Source organism: Microcaecilia unicolor, chromosome 4 (assembly GCF_901765095.1).
Source record: "Microcaecilia unicolor chromosome 4, aMicUni1.1, whole genome shotgun sequence".
NCBI lineage: Eukaryota > Metazoa > Chordata > Amphibia > Gymnophiona > Siphonopidae > Microcaecilia > Microcaecilia unicolor.
The window spans coordinates 167533821-167551250 of NC_044034.1; the positions used below are offsets into that span (position 1 = coordinate 167533821).

Below are 17430 nucleotides of genomic sequence, written 5' to 3' on the forward strand. Positions count from 1 at the left end.
CAGGCTGGGCTGACTCAAGAGGGTTATGTCAAGGCTCATAATATCAGAGCCATGGTTACGTCGGTAGCCCAGTTGAGATCAGCCTCCACAGAGGAGATTTACTAAGCTGTGACGTGGTCATCTGTCCACACATTCATATCTCATTACTGCCTTGACGTAACAGCTGGTTCAAGCAAGCAGTCCTGCAGAATTTATTTGATGTCTAGAATCCAACTCCACCCTTCTAAGCCCAGGTTTATTCTGTTCCAGGCTGCACCTCCACACTTAATATGTCTGTAGTTTTAGGTTGATTGAATTTCAAGTTTTGACATTTTGAGTCCCTATTGTCCTAGTATTATATTTTGTGAGCCTGGTAGCTAGGGATTCCCATCTGTGAGAATACAATGGTCTGCTTGTCCTTGGAGAAAGCAAAGTTGGCCACTTTTAGCAGGTGTTCTCTGAGGACAGCAGGCCAAGAATTCTCACATACCCTCCCATCTTCCCTTGGAGCTATACTCTTTAGCTTTATAAAATGACTGAGGGACAGACGGGAAGGTACCAGTGCATGCATGGTGGGACGCTACTAGAAAGTTCAAAGTATTATCGCTGGTCAGTGTCAGCACCGGCCTCCATCAGATGACACCACCCATCTGTGAGAATACTTGGCCTGCTGTCCTCAGAGGACACTTGCTACAGGTGAGCAACTTTGCTTTATGTGTGCAATTAAGAAACTTCAATATTGTGCATGTATAAGATTGTACATGGGTCAGATATGTATGCATGTGAATCCTTTTATGTGAGACTGCATGTGTAAGCTATTTATATATGTTTGCATGTGAAACTGTGCATATTAACATGTGTGATTGTGTGCAGATTGTGAGATTGCCCATGTAAAATGCTTGTGTGTGTGTGTGTGTGTATGCTGATCTTATTCACTTCCGTTGACTCTTTCAGGAGCTTTGCCAGAGAGGGGGAAGTTACTGGAGGACACCACCATGGACAAAACCCTGGAAAATCTGTAAGTGTGGCTTGCACTGAGTGATGAGCTAGAGAAGCTGTAATTCATGTACTGGAGACATTATGGGGCTAATTCTAGCATTTACCTGCCAAATAGGTGCGTAAATAACCAGAATACTGGCATATACACACACATATGAACGCACATACGCTCATAAATTCCAATAGTCCGGTTATGTGCTATTCTATAAAGTGGCGCATATATGCTATGGCACTGTCACGTCTCTGGCCGTGACCACCCTCAGCCTTACCTTCTTTCTGGGGGTCAGCAGCTCTGGAGTCCATGTGAATGACTGTTCGGGTGCTGGAGCTACTGGGGTTCGTCATAAATTATCCCAAGTCCCATCTCACCCCATTCCAAGCATTGGAATTCATTGGAGCCCTGTTGAACACTCAGACAGCTCGAGCTTATCTTCCCGAGACAAGGGTGGACCATCTTCTGTCCCTGGTGTCCATGGTTCAAGCGCCTCACCAGGTCACGGCTTGGCAGATGTTGAGACTTCTGGGGCACATGGCCTCCATAGTTCATGTCACGCCCATGGCACGTCTACATATGAGATCAGCTCAATGTACCTTAGCTTCCAAGTGGTTTCAAGCTGCGGGGGATCTAGAGGATGTCATTCAGCTGCTTTCAGAATTCTCTCCACTAGTGGATGATTCGATCCAATTTGACCATGGGACGACCATTCCAAGTTCCTCAGCCACAAAAAGTGCTGACGACGGATGCATCTCTCCTGGGGTGGGGAGCTCATGTAGATGGGCTCCACACTCAGGGAGCCTGGTCCTTTCAGGAAAAAGGAGCGATCTGGAACGCTCTAAAGGCTTTCAGAAATCGGCTGTCCACCCAAATCATTTTAATTGAGACAGACAATCAGGTTGCCATGTATTACACCAACAAGCAGGGGGGCACCAGATCTCGCCCTCTGTGTCAGGAAGCTGTCCAAATGTGGCTTTGGGCTCACCATCACGGCATGTTTCTCCAAGCCACTTATCTGGCAGGCGTAAACAACAGTCTGGCCGACAGGTTGAGCAGGATAATACAACCTCACGAGTGGTCACTGAACATGGGCGTAGTCCGCAAGATCTTCCAAGTGTGGGGCACCCCCTCGGTGGATCTTTTTGCCACTCAGGTCAATCACAAGGTCCCTCAGTTCTGTTCCAGGCTTCAGGCCCACAACAGACTAGCGTCAGATGCCTTTCTCCTGCATTGGGGGACAGGCCTTCTGTATACGTATCCTCCCATACCTCTAGTAGGGAAGACTTTGCTGAAACTCAAGCAAGACCATGGAACTATGATTCTGATTGTGCACTTTTGGCCCCGTCAGATCTGGTTCCCTCTTCTTCTGGAGTTGTCCTCTGAAGAACCGTGGAGATTGGAGTGTTTTCCAACCCTCATCTCCCAGAACGAGGGGGTCTCTTCTACATCCCAACCTCCAGTCTCTGGCTCTCACGGCCTGGATGTTGAGAGCTTAGAATTCACCTCCTTGGGTCTTTCAGAGGGTGTCTCCCGAGTCTTGCTTGCTTCCAGGAAAGATTCCACAAAGAGGTGTTATTATTTCAAATGGAGGAGGTTTGCCATCTAGGGTGACAGCAAGATCCTAGATCCTCTTTCTTGTCCTACACAGACCCTGCTTGAATACCTTCTACACTTATCAGAATCTGGTCTCAAGACCAACTCCGTAAGAGTTCACCTTAGTGCGATTAGTGCTTATCATCGCCGTGTAGAGGGTAAACCTATCTCTGGACAGCCTTTAGTTGTTTGTTCACTTCATGAGAGGTTTGCTTTTGTCAAACCCCCCTGTCAAACCTCCACCACTGTCATGGGATCTCAACGTCGTACTCACCCAGCTGATGAAAGCTCCTTTTGAGCCACTGAATTCCTGCCATCTGAAGTACTTGACCTGGAAGGTCGTTTTCTTGGTGGCTGTTACTTCAGCTTGTAGGGTCAGTGAGCTTCAGGCCTTGGTAGTGCGTGCACCTTATATCAAGTTCCATCACAACAAAGTAGTCCTCCGCACGCACTCTAAGTTCCTTCCAAAGGTGGTGTCGGAGTTCCATCTGAACCAGTCAGTTGTCTTGCCAACATTCTTTCCCCGTCCTCATACCTGCCCTGGTGAAAGCAGTTTGCACACCTTGGATTGCAAGAGAGCATTGGCCTTTTACGTGGAGCAGACAAAGTCCTTTAGACAGTCCACCCAGTTTTTTGTTTCTTTTGATCCGAACAGGAGGGGAGTCGCCATCAGAAAACACACAATCTCCAATTGGCTAGCAGATTGCATTTCCTTTACTTACGCCCAAGCTGGGCTGACTCTGGAGGGCCATGCCACGGCTTACAGTGTTAGAGCCATGGCTGCGTCAGTGGCTCACTTAAAGTCGGCCTCCATTGAAGAGATTTGCAAGGCTGCAACGTGGTCATCAGTCCACACATTCACATCTCACTACTGCCTTCAGCAGGATACCCGATGCGACAGTCGGTTTGGGCAGTCGGTGCTGCAGAATCTGTTCTGGGTTTAGAATCCAACACCACCCCCCTAGACCCATTTTTGTTCTGTTCCAAGCTGCACTGTCAGTTAGTTGTTTATGGTTTCAGGTCAGTCTATGTTATATCCTCGCTGTTGCAAGGCCCAATTGACCAATGTTCATTGTTTTGAGTGAGCCTGGTTGCTAGGGATACCCCACATGTGAGAACAAGCAGCCTGCTTGTCCTTGGAGAAAGCGAAGATACATACCAGTAGCAGGTATTCTCCGAGGACAGCAGGCTGATTGTTCTCACAAACCTGCCCACCTCCCCTTTGGAGTTGTTGTTTGTTTATTATTTGCTTTTTGATTAAACTGAGCGGGAACGCTCATGCGACGGGCAGGAAATCGGCCGTGCATGCGCGGTGCACGCTGCACGCGTGCCAGAAGACTCTGGCAAGATTTTTTTATATTTTGCTTGCAAAAATGCCAGTTCCAGGGCCAACGCGGACGTCGACCCGCATGTGAGAACAATCAGCCTGCTGTCCTCGGAGAATACCTGCTACAGGTATGTATCTTCGCTTTATTATCACACCAAACTCTTTTTATATAATAAATGATGTCCTTCTATTATCCAAAAGGAGTGTGTCACATTATACACTATGTTCGTCTCTTTATTTTTTTTGTATAAAGTCATGAGAACCTTCAGACCTTCAGTTCGAAAAGTGAAAAATTACTGTTCATCCACCACTTCAATCTTCTACTGCGTTGTCTGCCCAAAATCACTCTTAAACATTAAAGATTGAAATTCTTCAGAAAATCTGGCATCAAACCCAAAGCAGTCAGTTCGTTTCACCAAAATGCGTTATCAGGGGTTTTACTAACATAAAGAAACCTCTTATTTCTATCCTATTGAAATTCCACTATCCTCAAAGTTTAATTAATGAAATCAGCTACTTGGAAAATAGAATTTCAAACATTTCACAGCTACAAAGCCAGATCGAGCCGCCCACTGGAGTCTGGGAAAAATGGCGGACTAGTGTGAGTGGGTGAATTGTAAAGAGAAACTATTTAAAATAATTATGATATTTTGACATGTTTTTTTATAAGAAATGTCTTTCAAAAACTTTTTTTCAATAAAGTTTATTAATATAAGACAAGTGTAGTTACTATTGTAGTAAGAATGCATATTCATGAGAGATGTTCTGAAGACCTCAAGGACTAGGAGTAAAGACCACTGGAATATGGGCTAAAGCTGCTGTTTGTTTAAGTGAAATATGTCAGTGGAATACCTTGGGAACTGATGTGGCCTCTGCTTCTGCTTGTCCAGCACCTCCAGAGCTACATGACCTAACTGCTGTTCTTTCTTTCTTCCTTCCTCTTAACATTTAGAGTTGCCCAGATGTCTGAGAACTCTATCTCCGGTCCTGCAACAGGCCCACTGACTGTTCAGCCTCGAGAGCTGCCCCGCATCAGCTTCCCTCGGAAACCTCTCCAGCACCGGCCAAGAACAGACCTCGAGAGTGATGGCTCCACTGAAGAAACAGACTCCTCGGAAAACTAAGGAAGCCTGTTCTTCCACATATATGCATATTTATTTTGCATGACTTCGAGTTAGAGCATGCTGCCTTCGCTCTGCAACTGTTTTGTTAGTGAATTAAAAATTCATCCTTAGGTTGACAGTGCTTTGGGAACATGATCTAGTAACTATGATTTGTTTTGCACTGCATTGTGAATCCTGACTGTGGTATAATAAACATCACAATTAACAGGCTCTCAAAAGTAGTGAAAAATCCATTCAGAATGTGAAAAGCAGCCTTCTTGCCAGGGACAGTGCTCTGCTGCCCTCTTCTGGTAGTAATATGCAGTACCTTAATAAGGAATATGTAGTGCACAGCTTGCCCTTCTTCAGGATCTGGAGAGAGGGGAAAGGAAGGACGGCAGGCTTGTCTGATGATGAAAATTGGGTCCCATCCCTAATTTAATATTTGCCTTAGGGGAAAGCTAAAATTTACTTTAGCCACTGTGCTGTATGCTAGACACAGCACTATGGAACTCAAGAATATATTTAAAGCTTAGTCATGAAAAGACTCTAGGAACCGATGTACAAATGTCAGAAAAAAAAAAACAGAAAGGTGCACAAACTTAAGGTTTCTTCCTTTTGCTTGTCATTGTTTGCACATCCCTCTTTATCTTACTTCCCCCTTTGCTTTTTCACTTCTTCCTTGTTCACCTCATCTTTCTGGAGACCAGGCAGTTTTCTCCTTTGTTTTGGCTTTTGTTCATCTAACCAAGGTCTTTATGTCCCTCTGTTTTTCATGATAATTCTGTCTGCTTTCTTTTAAGTTTTGAATGCTAAGCTATTTTCTCATACTTTTTCTTCTACTTCCTTATAAGACATTTTTCCTTACACAGAGGTTTGTTGTCCTTTTTAGCAAGATGCTCCTCAGTTTTTTTTTCCCTCTTTCAGTTTTCCATTTAATTTTGCAGTTATTTTGGTTGGTATTTAAAGAAGCAGAAGACAACAGATAATGGGTGGGAAATTACATTGATAAAAATGAACTAAAGAGTGGATTCATTCATGAGTTCTGACAGCATGAAATGTGCTACTCTGTTCAACTTGCCCTTGAAGACATGGAAGTTTCTGAGAAACTGGAGAAGAGCAGATGAACTTGTGCTGCATAAATTTAGGTTGAGACAGTGAGAAGGTGGGAAACTATAGACTTGTTAGTCTAAATTAGTAGTGGCCAAAATTATGGACATAATACTAAAAGTAGAGAGTGCAGCACCTTGAACAAGTACATACTGGACACCAGACCACATGGATTCACAAATCAAAGCATGATTGATTGATATTATTTGTATTTTGATACACCGCCTATAATCCTATGGATAGTTGAGCAGTTTAACAAGGAAAAATAGCTAGAAGAGGATATGACATAGGACAGAAGCCAAAAAAGCCAGGTTTTGAGGTTGGTTTTAAACTAAACATGAGAAGTTTCAAATTGAAGGGCAGGGTGTATAGCGTTCCTTAAAGATGGAGCCACAGAGCTAAAGGAGAAGGAGAATTCTAAGTGAAGCTTACTCAAAGATGAGAAAGTCATATGGCTGGTTTGGGAAGAATGAAGGGTATGATGTGGCTGATAAGGAACCAGAAGAGGAGATGGAGAGAGAGAGAGATCCCTGTATAAACCTCATGGTGTGCAAGGGGCAGATTCTTAAACTAAATCCACTAGCTAACTTGCAACCAGTGTTGCTCAAAAAGGAGTAGTGTAACATGATCTTAATGAGCCAGCATCTGTGAGAGAATAGGGGGGGGAAGGGAATTGGACTTGATATACCACTTTTCAGTGGTTACAATCAAAGCAGTTTACATATTATATACAGGTACTTATGGAGATCATGTGATGCGTTGAGGAGCGTCGGATGTGTGTGCTTGGTGCTGCTCGGGGTTCTCTCAATCCTTTCTCATCAGTGGATTAAACGTTTAAATTCCATGCATCTCTGGCAAGCAGGGAATTTTCAGTTTATATGGACCAATTTTTGACTCCCTCAGCCGCGATGGCGTCTAAATCAGCTAAGAAGGAACCAGAACGCAACAGATACGTTGAAGACAAGATGGCGGAGCCAACGCAGGCCCCGCATTTGGCATACACAGAGGCGGTGATTGTGGAGCTCACTGCATCCGCAGTACAGGTTTGGTCTCGCGTTTCCAACAATTGTCTAAACAAGTAGCGGGCATCTCACAACTTACCTCAGGTTTGGCTCATAGAACTGGAGAGCTCGAGTGTAGAGTATCAGACCTGGAGGATGGTGCACAGGCCCATGGTGCAGAACTCTCGCGGCTGGCAGATTTAATCAGTTCCCAGCAGACCAAGCTCAAGGACCTGGAGAACCGCGCATGCAGGGATAATCTGCGGTTTGTGGGAGTGCTGGAATTGGTCCCGGAGAAGATCCTGCGTCAAGAGCTTGAGCGGTGGCTTGGCTCTCTGTTGGCCCCAATGGAGGGGTCTGTGCCTGTACGACTTGAGAGGGCACATTGGTTGGGATCTAAGCAGGCGGGTGATCGGAGGCCCAGAGTTGTCATAGCCAAGTTCCACGACTCAGCGCATAAAGAATCTTTTTTTCCACTACTACCAGTTGCATAGAGAGGAAGTGAGGTATGATGGAGCACCGGTGCGTGTCTTTCAGGATTATTCTGCAGCACTCTCAGCATGGCAAAGGCTGTTTTTCCCCAGTGTGTGCGTGACTTGTGGAGAAGAATCATAAGTTTCAGTTGAGGTACCCTGCAGTTTTGAGAATGTTTAACAATGGTCAATGACTCTCATATGATTCTCCAGAAAGTGCGTCTAACTGGCTGAATGGGGCAGACTCAAGTCAGTCTTAGTTGTGACCTGCGATGGAGGAACACTTCAGTGACATTGCAAACTTTGTCAGTTGCCCGAGAGACTTTTGCATCTCTGAGAATGGAGCTACGTGCACTGAAATTAATCAGTCTATGCCTAGTAATTGTGCACAGTGGCGGGGGGCATTAGTCATAAGCGTGTGTGTAAAAGTTGAGTGTAATATTAGGTATGTGTGTGTGTGTAGAAGTTGAGTATAATATCCCTGTTATTATTGCTTGAACTATATTATCATCCCCCCTTTTGTTTTTTAATTACTGAAAATGGGGCGTGCACATTGCGGCTTTATGCTTCCGTTCGAATTTTGGCTTAGTAGTGTGGGGGCCCAGCACAATTAGCACAAAACATTGGTGGTGTTACATATAGTGTGCTCTTGTTAGTAATGTCTGGGTAAGGGTTATCTCCTTAAGGGTTTTTTTTTTTCTCTTAATTTGTGAGGGGAATTGCCCCAAGGCATTCATTGCAGCATGATCCCTTGACCCTTTGCTTAGCAATGTGTAGGGTCAAGTTAAGTCAGTTAGGGAGGGGGGAGGGTGGTGAGGAGGGGAGAGAGGGGCTTGTTGGGGTTTGGATTGGATGTGGGGGGAGGGGTGGTATATGCAGTTTGGGAGGTTTGTTGTGTGGATGTTAATATTGGTTGGGAGTGTCTCTGTGCCATATGAAGGCTGGGTTTCTGTTGGATATGGTCTCATTTGTACTTGGGATATACAAGGGAGTATGGACCCCTGGGTGAGGGCTGGGCACCTGGGAGTTATTTGGGTTTTAAGTTTGCCGCTTCATATTGTGTCCTGGTATTGGTATCCTGGCTAAATCTACTGTCCATAGATTAATCTCCTGGAATGTGTCAGGCATCATCTCTCCTATAAAATAGACAACATGCCTTCAAGAAACTAAATTGTCAGATGCCGAACATTTGAAATTACGACAGCAATAGGTTGGGGAGTGTTTCTTCTTCTCTTCTGCCCAAGGAAGAAAAGGGGGGGGTAGCTGTTCTTATCAGTGGCGTACCTAGGGTAGTTGACACCCGGGGCCGGTCATTTTTTAACACCCCCCCACCAAATCCAGTACTAGGCATACCGAGAATACAAAACACTCAGGACCTATAGAGCAATTCTACCATACCATAAGCAGTAATTTCTACGAGTCACACAAGGAAAAGGAAAGCATCTTAAACACTACAGTGAGCACTAGAACATCAATTCACCCAGGGCCGTGCCAACACGGTAAGCGAGGTAAGCATGGCAGGGAGGCGCTTCCCTCTGGGGGGTGCTGCTGCACCATGCTCACCTCGCTCGCCCTCCCCCCAACATCCCTTTTCTTTTTTTTCCTTTTTAAATGTACCTTCGTAGCGCCTTGACGTCAGAAGAAGGCGGAACACAGCGAAGGGAAAGCTAGCGACGTTGGGAGCGCCGCCTCCTTCACTGACGCTGCGCTGCCGGAACCGCCACGGAGGTACATTTAAAAAGAAAAAAAAAAGAAAAGGGATGTTGGGGGGAGAGAAGAGGGCAGGCAGTTGAACAATGGGAGCGGGAGGGCAGGGAAGAGACGAGAGCATGGATGCGAGGGGGGGGTCATGGAAGGGAGAGAGGGGAATTGCTGGAAAAGGATGAATGGAGGGGGCAGGGGACAGAGGAGCATGGATGGGCATGGATTGGGAGGGCAGGGCTCAGGGAGAGAGGGGAATTGCTGGAAAAGGATGAATGGAGGGGGCAGGGGACAGAGGAGCATGGATGGGCATGGATTGGGAGGGCAGGGCTCAGGGAGAGAGGGGAATTGCTGGAAAAGGATGAATGGAGGGGGCAGGGGACAGAGGAGCATGGATTGGGAGGGCAGGGCTCAGGGAGAGAGGGGAATTGCTGGAAAAGGATGAATGGAGGGGGCAGGGGACAGAGGAGCATGAATGGGCATGGATTGGGAGGGCAGGGCTCAGGGAGAGAGGGAAATTGCTGGAAAAGGATGAATGGAGGGGGCAGGGGACAGAGGAGCATGGATGGGCATGGATTGGGAGGGCAGGGCTCAGGGAGAGAGGGGAATTGCTGGAAAAGGATGAATGGAGGGGGCAGGGAACAGAGGAGCATGGATGGGCATGGATTGGGAGGGCAGGGCTCAGGGAGAGAGGGGAATTGCTGGAAAAGGATGAATGGAGGGGGCAGGGGACAGAGGAGCATGGATGGGCATGGATTGGGAGGGCAGGGCTCAGGGAGAGAGAGGAATTGCTGGAAAAGGATGAATGGAGGGGGCAGGGGACAGAGGAGCATGGATGGGAGGGCAGGGCTCAGGGAGAGAGGAGAAATTGCTGGACATAGAGGGGAGGGAAGAAAGATGAAGGAGATGAAATGAGAGAAAAGGAAGAGAGGAGAAAAACTGCACATGGATGAAGAAAATAGGCAGAAGCTGAGGACCAGAAATGAAGAAGAAAGGAGGAAAGGAAAGAAATAAATGGAAAGGAAGCCCTGGAAACGGAGTTAAGAGGACAGATAGCAGCAGAATCAGATACTGGGCCAGCATGATCAGAAAAAGAAAGTCACCAGACAACAAAGGTAGAAAAACATCATTTTATTTTCATTTTAGTGTTTGGAATATGTCCACTTTGAGAATTTACATCTGCTATCTTATTTTGCAATGTATAGCAATTTGTTTCTAAGAATATTGCTGACAATTCCTGTCAGTGTGGCAAGTGGTGAGCGATCATTTTCACGGGGGGGGGGGGGGGGGCACCGCCGCCAACTGATAGTCTGCAGGGGGGGGGGGCACCAACTGATAGTCTGCAGGGGGGCGCCAGAGACCCTAGGCAAGGCCCTGAATTCACCTATTGTAAAACAAAAACAGACAGATTAGTACAGATCGTCGATCCTGCACAGTCAATGCCAACCGAAAGCCATGTCTTTTTCACAAACACAGATACACCCTTATCCACTATAGAATAAGTAATCATAAACTTTCTATTTAGACAAAAATTAAACTGAACCCCCGATGCCAGATTCTGCATACAATGCAACACCACGGAAACAGAAAATGTCCCCTAGTACTGTGCAAAATATAAAGACAGCAGATGTAAATTTGAAAAAACTAACAAATACCAACCACCACTTTACAAATTAACAAATAGAAATAAAACAAATACAGAAAATAAAATAATACCATTTTACTGGACTAATACATTTAGCTTCCAGAGGCCAAAATCTCCTTCCTCAGGTCAGTACAGTATAGTGCTGTTACAGTATCTTATCCTGACCTGAGGAAGGGGGTTTTGTTCTCTGAAAGTTAAGTCAAAATGTATTAAAATTAGTCCAATAAAAAGATTACCTTATTTACATGTTCTATTTATAAACAACACAGCTACAATACTATATCCTAAAGCAAAATAATAAAAATATATATATTTACAGTTTGTTGTCTCTGGTTTCTGCTTTTCTCATCTTCTTTTCACTGTCTTCCTTCCATCCAGGATCTGTCTTTGCTCTCTCTCTGCCATCCAGTGTCTGCCCTCTCTAATGTCCCTTCCATCCACTGTCTGCCCTCTCTCTCCCTTCCATCCACCATTTGCCCCAGTCTGCCCTCTTTCTCTCTCCCCCTTCCACCCACCATCTGCCCTTTCTCTCTGCCCCTTCAATCCGTCTGCCCTCCCTCTCCCATCCATCCAGGGTCTGCCCTCCCTCACGCTCCCCACTTCCATCCAGGGTCTGTTGTCCCCTCTTCCTGCCCCCCCTTTTCAGCCCCCAGTTCCACCTGCCCCTAGTTCCAGCCCCAGCCCACATCTCCCACCTGCCCCCCTTTTCAGCCCCACTATCCCACCAGTCCCCAGCCCTTTTCTCCCATCAGTCCTGAGCTTCATCCCCCAGCCACTTCTCCCTGTCCCCTTTTCAGCCCCTAGTTTCAACCCCAGCCCTTTTCTCTCACCAGTCCTGAGCTTCAGCCCCAGCCAGTTCTCCCTGTCCCCTTTAAAGCCCCCAGTTTCAGCCCCTGCCCCATTTCAGCCCACAGTTCCAGCACTAGCCCCCTTATCCCAAATACCCTCCTTTTCAGCCCCCAGTTCCAGCCCCCTTCATCCACCACATGCTTTGCATCCCCCCCTTTTCAGCCCCAGACCCATTCTCCCACCTGCCCCAGGCATGGACCCATTCTCCCTCCTGCCCCCAGTTCCAGCTTCAGACCCCTTCTCCCCTCTCAGCTCCCCCACCCCTCCCCAGTTCCCTTCTCCCCTGTGAGAACCCCTCTTAGCTCCCCTACCCCTCCCCAGTTCCCTTCTCCCCTCTGCGAACCCCTCTGAGCTCCCCCACCCCTCCCCAAATTCCCTTCTCCCCTCTGCGAACCCCTCTGAGCTCCCCCACCCCTCCCCCACTCCCTTCTCCCCTCTGCGAACCCCTCTGAGCTCCCCCACCCCTCCCCAAATTCCCTTCTCCCCTCTGCGAACCCCTCTGAGCACCCCCACTCCTCCCCAAATTCCCTTCTCCCTCAGTGAACCCCTCTGAGTTCCCACACCCCTCCCCAGTTCCCTTCTCCCTTCTGAGAACCCCTCTCAGCTCCCCCCATCCCTCCCCAATTCCCTTCTCCCCTCTGAGCTCCCCCACCTCCTCCCATCTGAGCCCCTCCCCCCCTCCGTGGAGAGCGACAGCCCTCTTCTCCTGCCACCACCCTGCATTTTGTTTTTAATCCATGCAGCGACGCAGGTGGTAACTAGGGATGGGAATGGGAGATATATCCTTTTACATTTTAATATTATGGGTCAAGAAGTTTTTCTACTTAACATCTATGGGCCTAATGTTTACGATCATTCCTTCTTTCAGCATTTGGTGCACTTGGGTATTCAACATTCTACTGCCCCTTGGATTATTTTAGGAGATGTTAATCAAGTGATGGATGGGCACCAGGATCGTTCTTCCCCATTTGCGGGTGTGGCAATGGGTGGGGGAAGAGGCCTGCCGTATCTTTGTAAAACTTTACATCTAGTAGACCCTTAGAGATTTCTTAATCCTAGCGTATGCGACTATACTCACCTTTCACGTCCTCACGGCACCTGGTCTCAGCTAGATTACATTCTTATAGATGCTATTCTTTTTCCACAGATCACACATGCCGAGATAGGACCCATGGAGGTTTCTGACCATACTTTAATTTGGGTGGATATTGATTTAGGAGCATCACGGCTTTGTTGAAGTCAGTGGAGGTTTCCCTTGTATTTGGCAGACGATACTCACTTTCAGACCTATTTACATCAGAAGTGGCCATTGTATGCAGAAGCTAATGCAAGTCATGAACTGGAGGCTCAACTGTATTGGGCAGGGGCATAGCTACAGGTGGGCCTGGGTGGGCCCAGGCCCACCCAGTTTACAGCAGCTGAGCAGCCAACCACAGTGTTGCCACAGACTTACTTTATTCTGTCAGTGCAGCGCGGCCCGCTCAGCCACCTCCCACCTGCTTTTATCGGCAGTCAGCATGAGAGCTCCTCCTCGGCCAGCGCGGCCTGCTCAGCCACCTCCCACCTACTTTTATCGGCAGTCAGCACAAGAGCTCCTCCTCCTCGTCGGCCAGCGCGGCCTCATGTTATCTTGTGCTGTTCTGTGCAAGTGTGCGGCTAAACACACAGTTTGACAGAGTCGCAGATTCCCAGCTGCTGTTACCAACCTCTGCTGCACATGTGCGCCACCACGCTGCACTACCATCTCTCTCCTCCCCGGGCTCAGCTGGGGCCCGCACGGCACGATGGCGCCGCGGCTGTGCCGCACGCAGTGCCACATGGGAAAGGTCAGGGCGTGGCTCCAAGTCCACAATATGCCTGCTTGTTCCCTGCCGGCCAGGTCTGTGATTGTTGTCAGTCGGTTCGTTCGATCACAGTAGCACTCCCCTGCGGCACCACTCAGCTACAGAAGCCAGGTAATACATATATTAAAAAAAAAATTTTTACATGTTGTCATGTAGTAGTCATTTTACTATTTTGTACTCAAAATACTGGTGGTGGTGGTGGGCTTCTGGGTGGGGTAAACCCTTCACTGCCTAGGGCAAAAAAGGTATATTTAATGATTAAAATATACCTTTTTTTTGCCCTAGGCAGTGAAGAGCCCACCCCCACCCAGAAGTCTTGTAATCAAAATGATGGCTCTGGTCTGGTGGGGGGTGGGCTCTTCACTGCCTAGGACAAAAAAGGTATATTTTAATCACTAAATATATCTCTTTTGCCCTAGGCAATGAGGAGCCCATCCCCACCCAGAAATTCACCAACAATAAATTTTAATAGTGCCCAGGCAGGTTCATTTTTAAAAAGTTGTCTATTCATTTTGGTGGGTTTTTGTGTGGGGATGGTCTCTGCAGTGCTTAGGTTAAAAAAAAAAGTGTAGGTGGTTTTCTCTGGGTGGACCGGTGCGGAGGTGGGCTCTGCATTGCCCAGGACATTAAAAAAAAAGTCTTTTATATTTAATGCCATGGGGGGTGGGTAGGGAGTAGGACAGGGCTGACGCTAAGCTACAGGGAGGGAGGGGTGCGATGGTAGGATAGGGCTGATGCTTAGCTATGGGATGGATTGTGAGGAAGGGAAAGATTGATACTGGGCTACAGGGATGGATGAGGGGGTAAGGTAGAGAAGGGAAGCGCTGATGCTGAGCTATGGAGATGATGGGGAGTAGGGAAGGGAAAAGCTGATGCCAGGCTGCTGGGATGGATGGATGGGGGTAGGGAAGGGAAGGTCTTTGTGTTTTACGTTTTTGTAATATAAAAATATGTGTGTTGAATTGTGATTTGCTTAGAATTGCAGCGATAGTGTGGCATAGAAATTTAGAAATTAAATCAATAAATTTCTAGTTTTTGGTCTTTTATTCTCTAATTGATGAGGGTTGGTCTGTGATTCATATGACCGAGCAGGTAAGAGTTTCTGCTGGCAAGTGGTTTGTATGGGGATCAATGAGTCTGACTTTTCCAATGGGATGTGTATTGCTGTTGTGTACATGCACTACTGCCTTTTTAAAGGTACTGTTATTGGAACTGGTGTTATGGTTTGCAATATAGGCTCTAAGAAGCCTCTTGCAGGATTTAGTGTTACTTCACAAAGTACCTGACAGTGACGGGATTTTGTTGCTATTATTGAGGTGCTACCAAAATTTTAATACATTGTTATATGTCATTGCTGTAATTATAATGCAGGATCCTGTCATGTGCGTTGAGCTTTTTGCCATTATAGTAGACTTATGTCTGGTCAAGTTTGATATGGCATAATGTAACTATATTTACAAATATCGTTTTTTTAAGTATGTATATGGTTTATATTGATGCAGGGCAGCTGTTGGGCAGCATTCTAAGGCATTATTTTGTAGTATCCCAAGAAGCACTACTCATACCTATATACATAGTGCTCACCCATATTAGCTCTGGGCCCACCCAAAAAGTGAGGTCTGGCTACGCCACTGGTATTGGGAAGCATCGAAGGTAGTTTTGAGGGGCGATATCTCATATATGTGCGCGGAGAATTGCTCAGGGAATAATTCATTTGGAACGCAAGTATAAGGCGGCAAAGCATGTGTATCTGGCTTTGCCATCTTCCCTGGCTCGGGATGCGATGTTGTCGGCCCTTGCAGCTTTAAATTCTTTGATTCATGAACGCACCAAAAAGCAACTCTTTCACCGTTCTTTCACATTTCATAGGTTTGGTAATAAGTCAGGTAAGTTGTTGGCAAAGGTCACTAAGACTTGGGCTGGCAATCAATTTATTCCTTCCTTGATTGCGCCGGATGGTACACGGGAGAGTCAGTCACCAGGCATCGCTCAAATTCTGCATGATTATTATGCATCTTGTGCATTTATGCCTCAGAGATATTTAAATGTCTCTATCAAATCTCCTCTCTCTCATCTTTCTTCCAAAATATACATAGTGAAGTCTGTGGAGGAGTGGCCTAGTGGTTAGGGTGGTGGACTTTGGTCCTGGGGAACTGAGTTCGATTCTCACTTCAGGCACAGGCAGCTCCTTGTGACTCTAGGCAAGTCACTTAACCCTCCATTGCCCCATGTAAGCCGCATTGAGCCTGCCATGAGTGGGAAAGCGTGGGGTACAAAAATAATAAAAAAAATAAAATAACAAAGACCACTGACCATTTTAGTATCTGCTTTCTGGACCAACTCCATCCTATTTATATCTTTTTGAAGTTGAGATCTCCAATTGCACACAGTACTCTAAATGGGAATCTCATCAGAGACTTATACAGAGACACTATCACTTTTTTATGCTGGCTGTTCCTCTCCCTGTGCACCCAAGCATCTTTCTGGCTTTGGTTGTCACCTTTTCTACCTGTTTGGCTACCTTAAGATTGTCTGACATGTTCACTCCCAGGTCCTGCTGTTCCTTCATGCACAGAAGTACTTCATCCTCTATATTGTACTGCTGTCTTGGCTTTTTGCAGCCCAAATGCATGACCCTGCATTTTTATTTTAGCATTAAATCGTAGTTGCCAATTTCTGGACCATTCTTCAAGCTTTGCTTGATTCCACCTCATGCTATCCACATCATCAGGGGTGTCAAACCTATTACACAGTTTGGTATCATTCACAAAGAGGGGCAAGTTCATTCAGCATTGTGGTTGAATAAAAAGACCAGACAGAAACCTTCTCTTCAAGGCAGAGATTAGAAAGCAAGAGTGAAACTGAGAGAAATTGTGACATACACAGATCTAGGTTAGCTGCTCATAGAGAAACTGGGATACCAAAATTGAGCAAGTTTTGAACAGTTCATGATAGCGGAACAGTGAGTGGGGTATAATATGAAAACGTCAAGTCACCCCCAGCATCAAGATCCAAACAATGACCACTGGTGTGGGTAGAAGCTGTGGATAGCAATGAAAGACTCTGGTCAGCAAGAAGAGAAATTAAGTTAATAGACGAGTAAATGGATTGTCCGCATGGATATTAAAGTCGCCTAACTACTGGATGCTATTTTTTTTTAATACCAACGTGCTGTTTTATCTTTCCTTGGGGGGGGGGGGGGTTGTGGGCACTTTTGCCTGCATTCCTTGTGGTGCACATGCCTCTTTTTTTTTTTTTTTAAGCCTGTTTAATTTGCCCTTTTGTCTCCTGCTACTCAGCCTTTTTAGAAATAAAGATTTGTTTTGAATGGACCCATTTGTCTGCTGCTCCTCAAGAATAAGAACCAGAGTAATTGTGGGTAGTTCTCAGTGTCCAGCAGTAGTTAAAATGGCTAATAGAAAGCATAAGTACATAAGCATCGCCATGCTGGGACAGACCAAGGGTCCATCGAACCCAGCACCCTGTCACCGACAGCGGCCAAAAGAACAAGCAATTTGTCCTGCCCATCCTAGAAATACTGTATTATTCCCTCGTCCATTCAATAACATTCTATGGCCTTTTCCTCCAGGAAGCCATCCAACCCTTTTTTGAAGTCCGCTAAGTTAACCGCCTTAACCACCTTTTCCGGCAGCGAATTCCAGAGTTTAACTATACGTTGAGTGAAGAAAAATTTCCTCATATTCATTTTAAATTTACCACACTGCAGCTTCATCACATGGCTCCTTGTCCTAGTATTTTTGGAAAGCGTAAACAGCAAAGGATTGCAAGCAAAACAGAAACCTTCATTCAT

At 46.4% G+C, this 17430-nt stretch overlaps 1 protein-coding gene across 1 annotated transcript in view; it reads left to right on the forward strand.

The window, feature by feature from the left end:
- C4H11orf49 (chromosome 4 C11orf49 homolog) overlaps positions 1-5661 on the forward strand; it is a 242936-nt gene extending 237275 nt beyond the window's left edge. Inside the window, exons 8-9 of the mRNA XM_030199487.1 lie at positions 934-997; positions 4846-5661. Coding sequence (XP_030055347.1) covers positions 934-997; positions 4846-5017 — 236 coding nt within the window. The 3' untranslated portion in view covers positions 5018-5661. The remainder of the gene's footprint in view (positions 1-933; positions 998-4845) is intronic.
- Positions 5662-17430: the final 11769 nt, after the last annotated feature.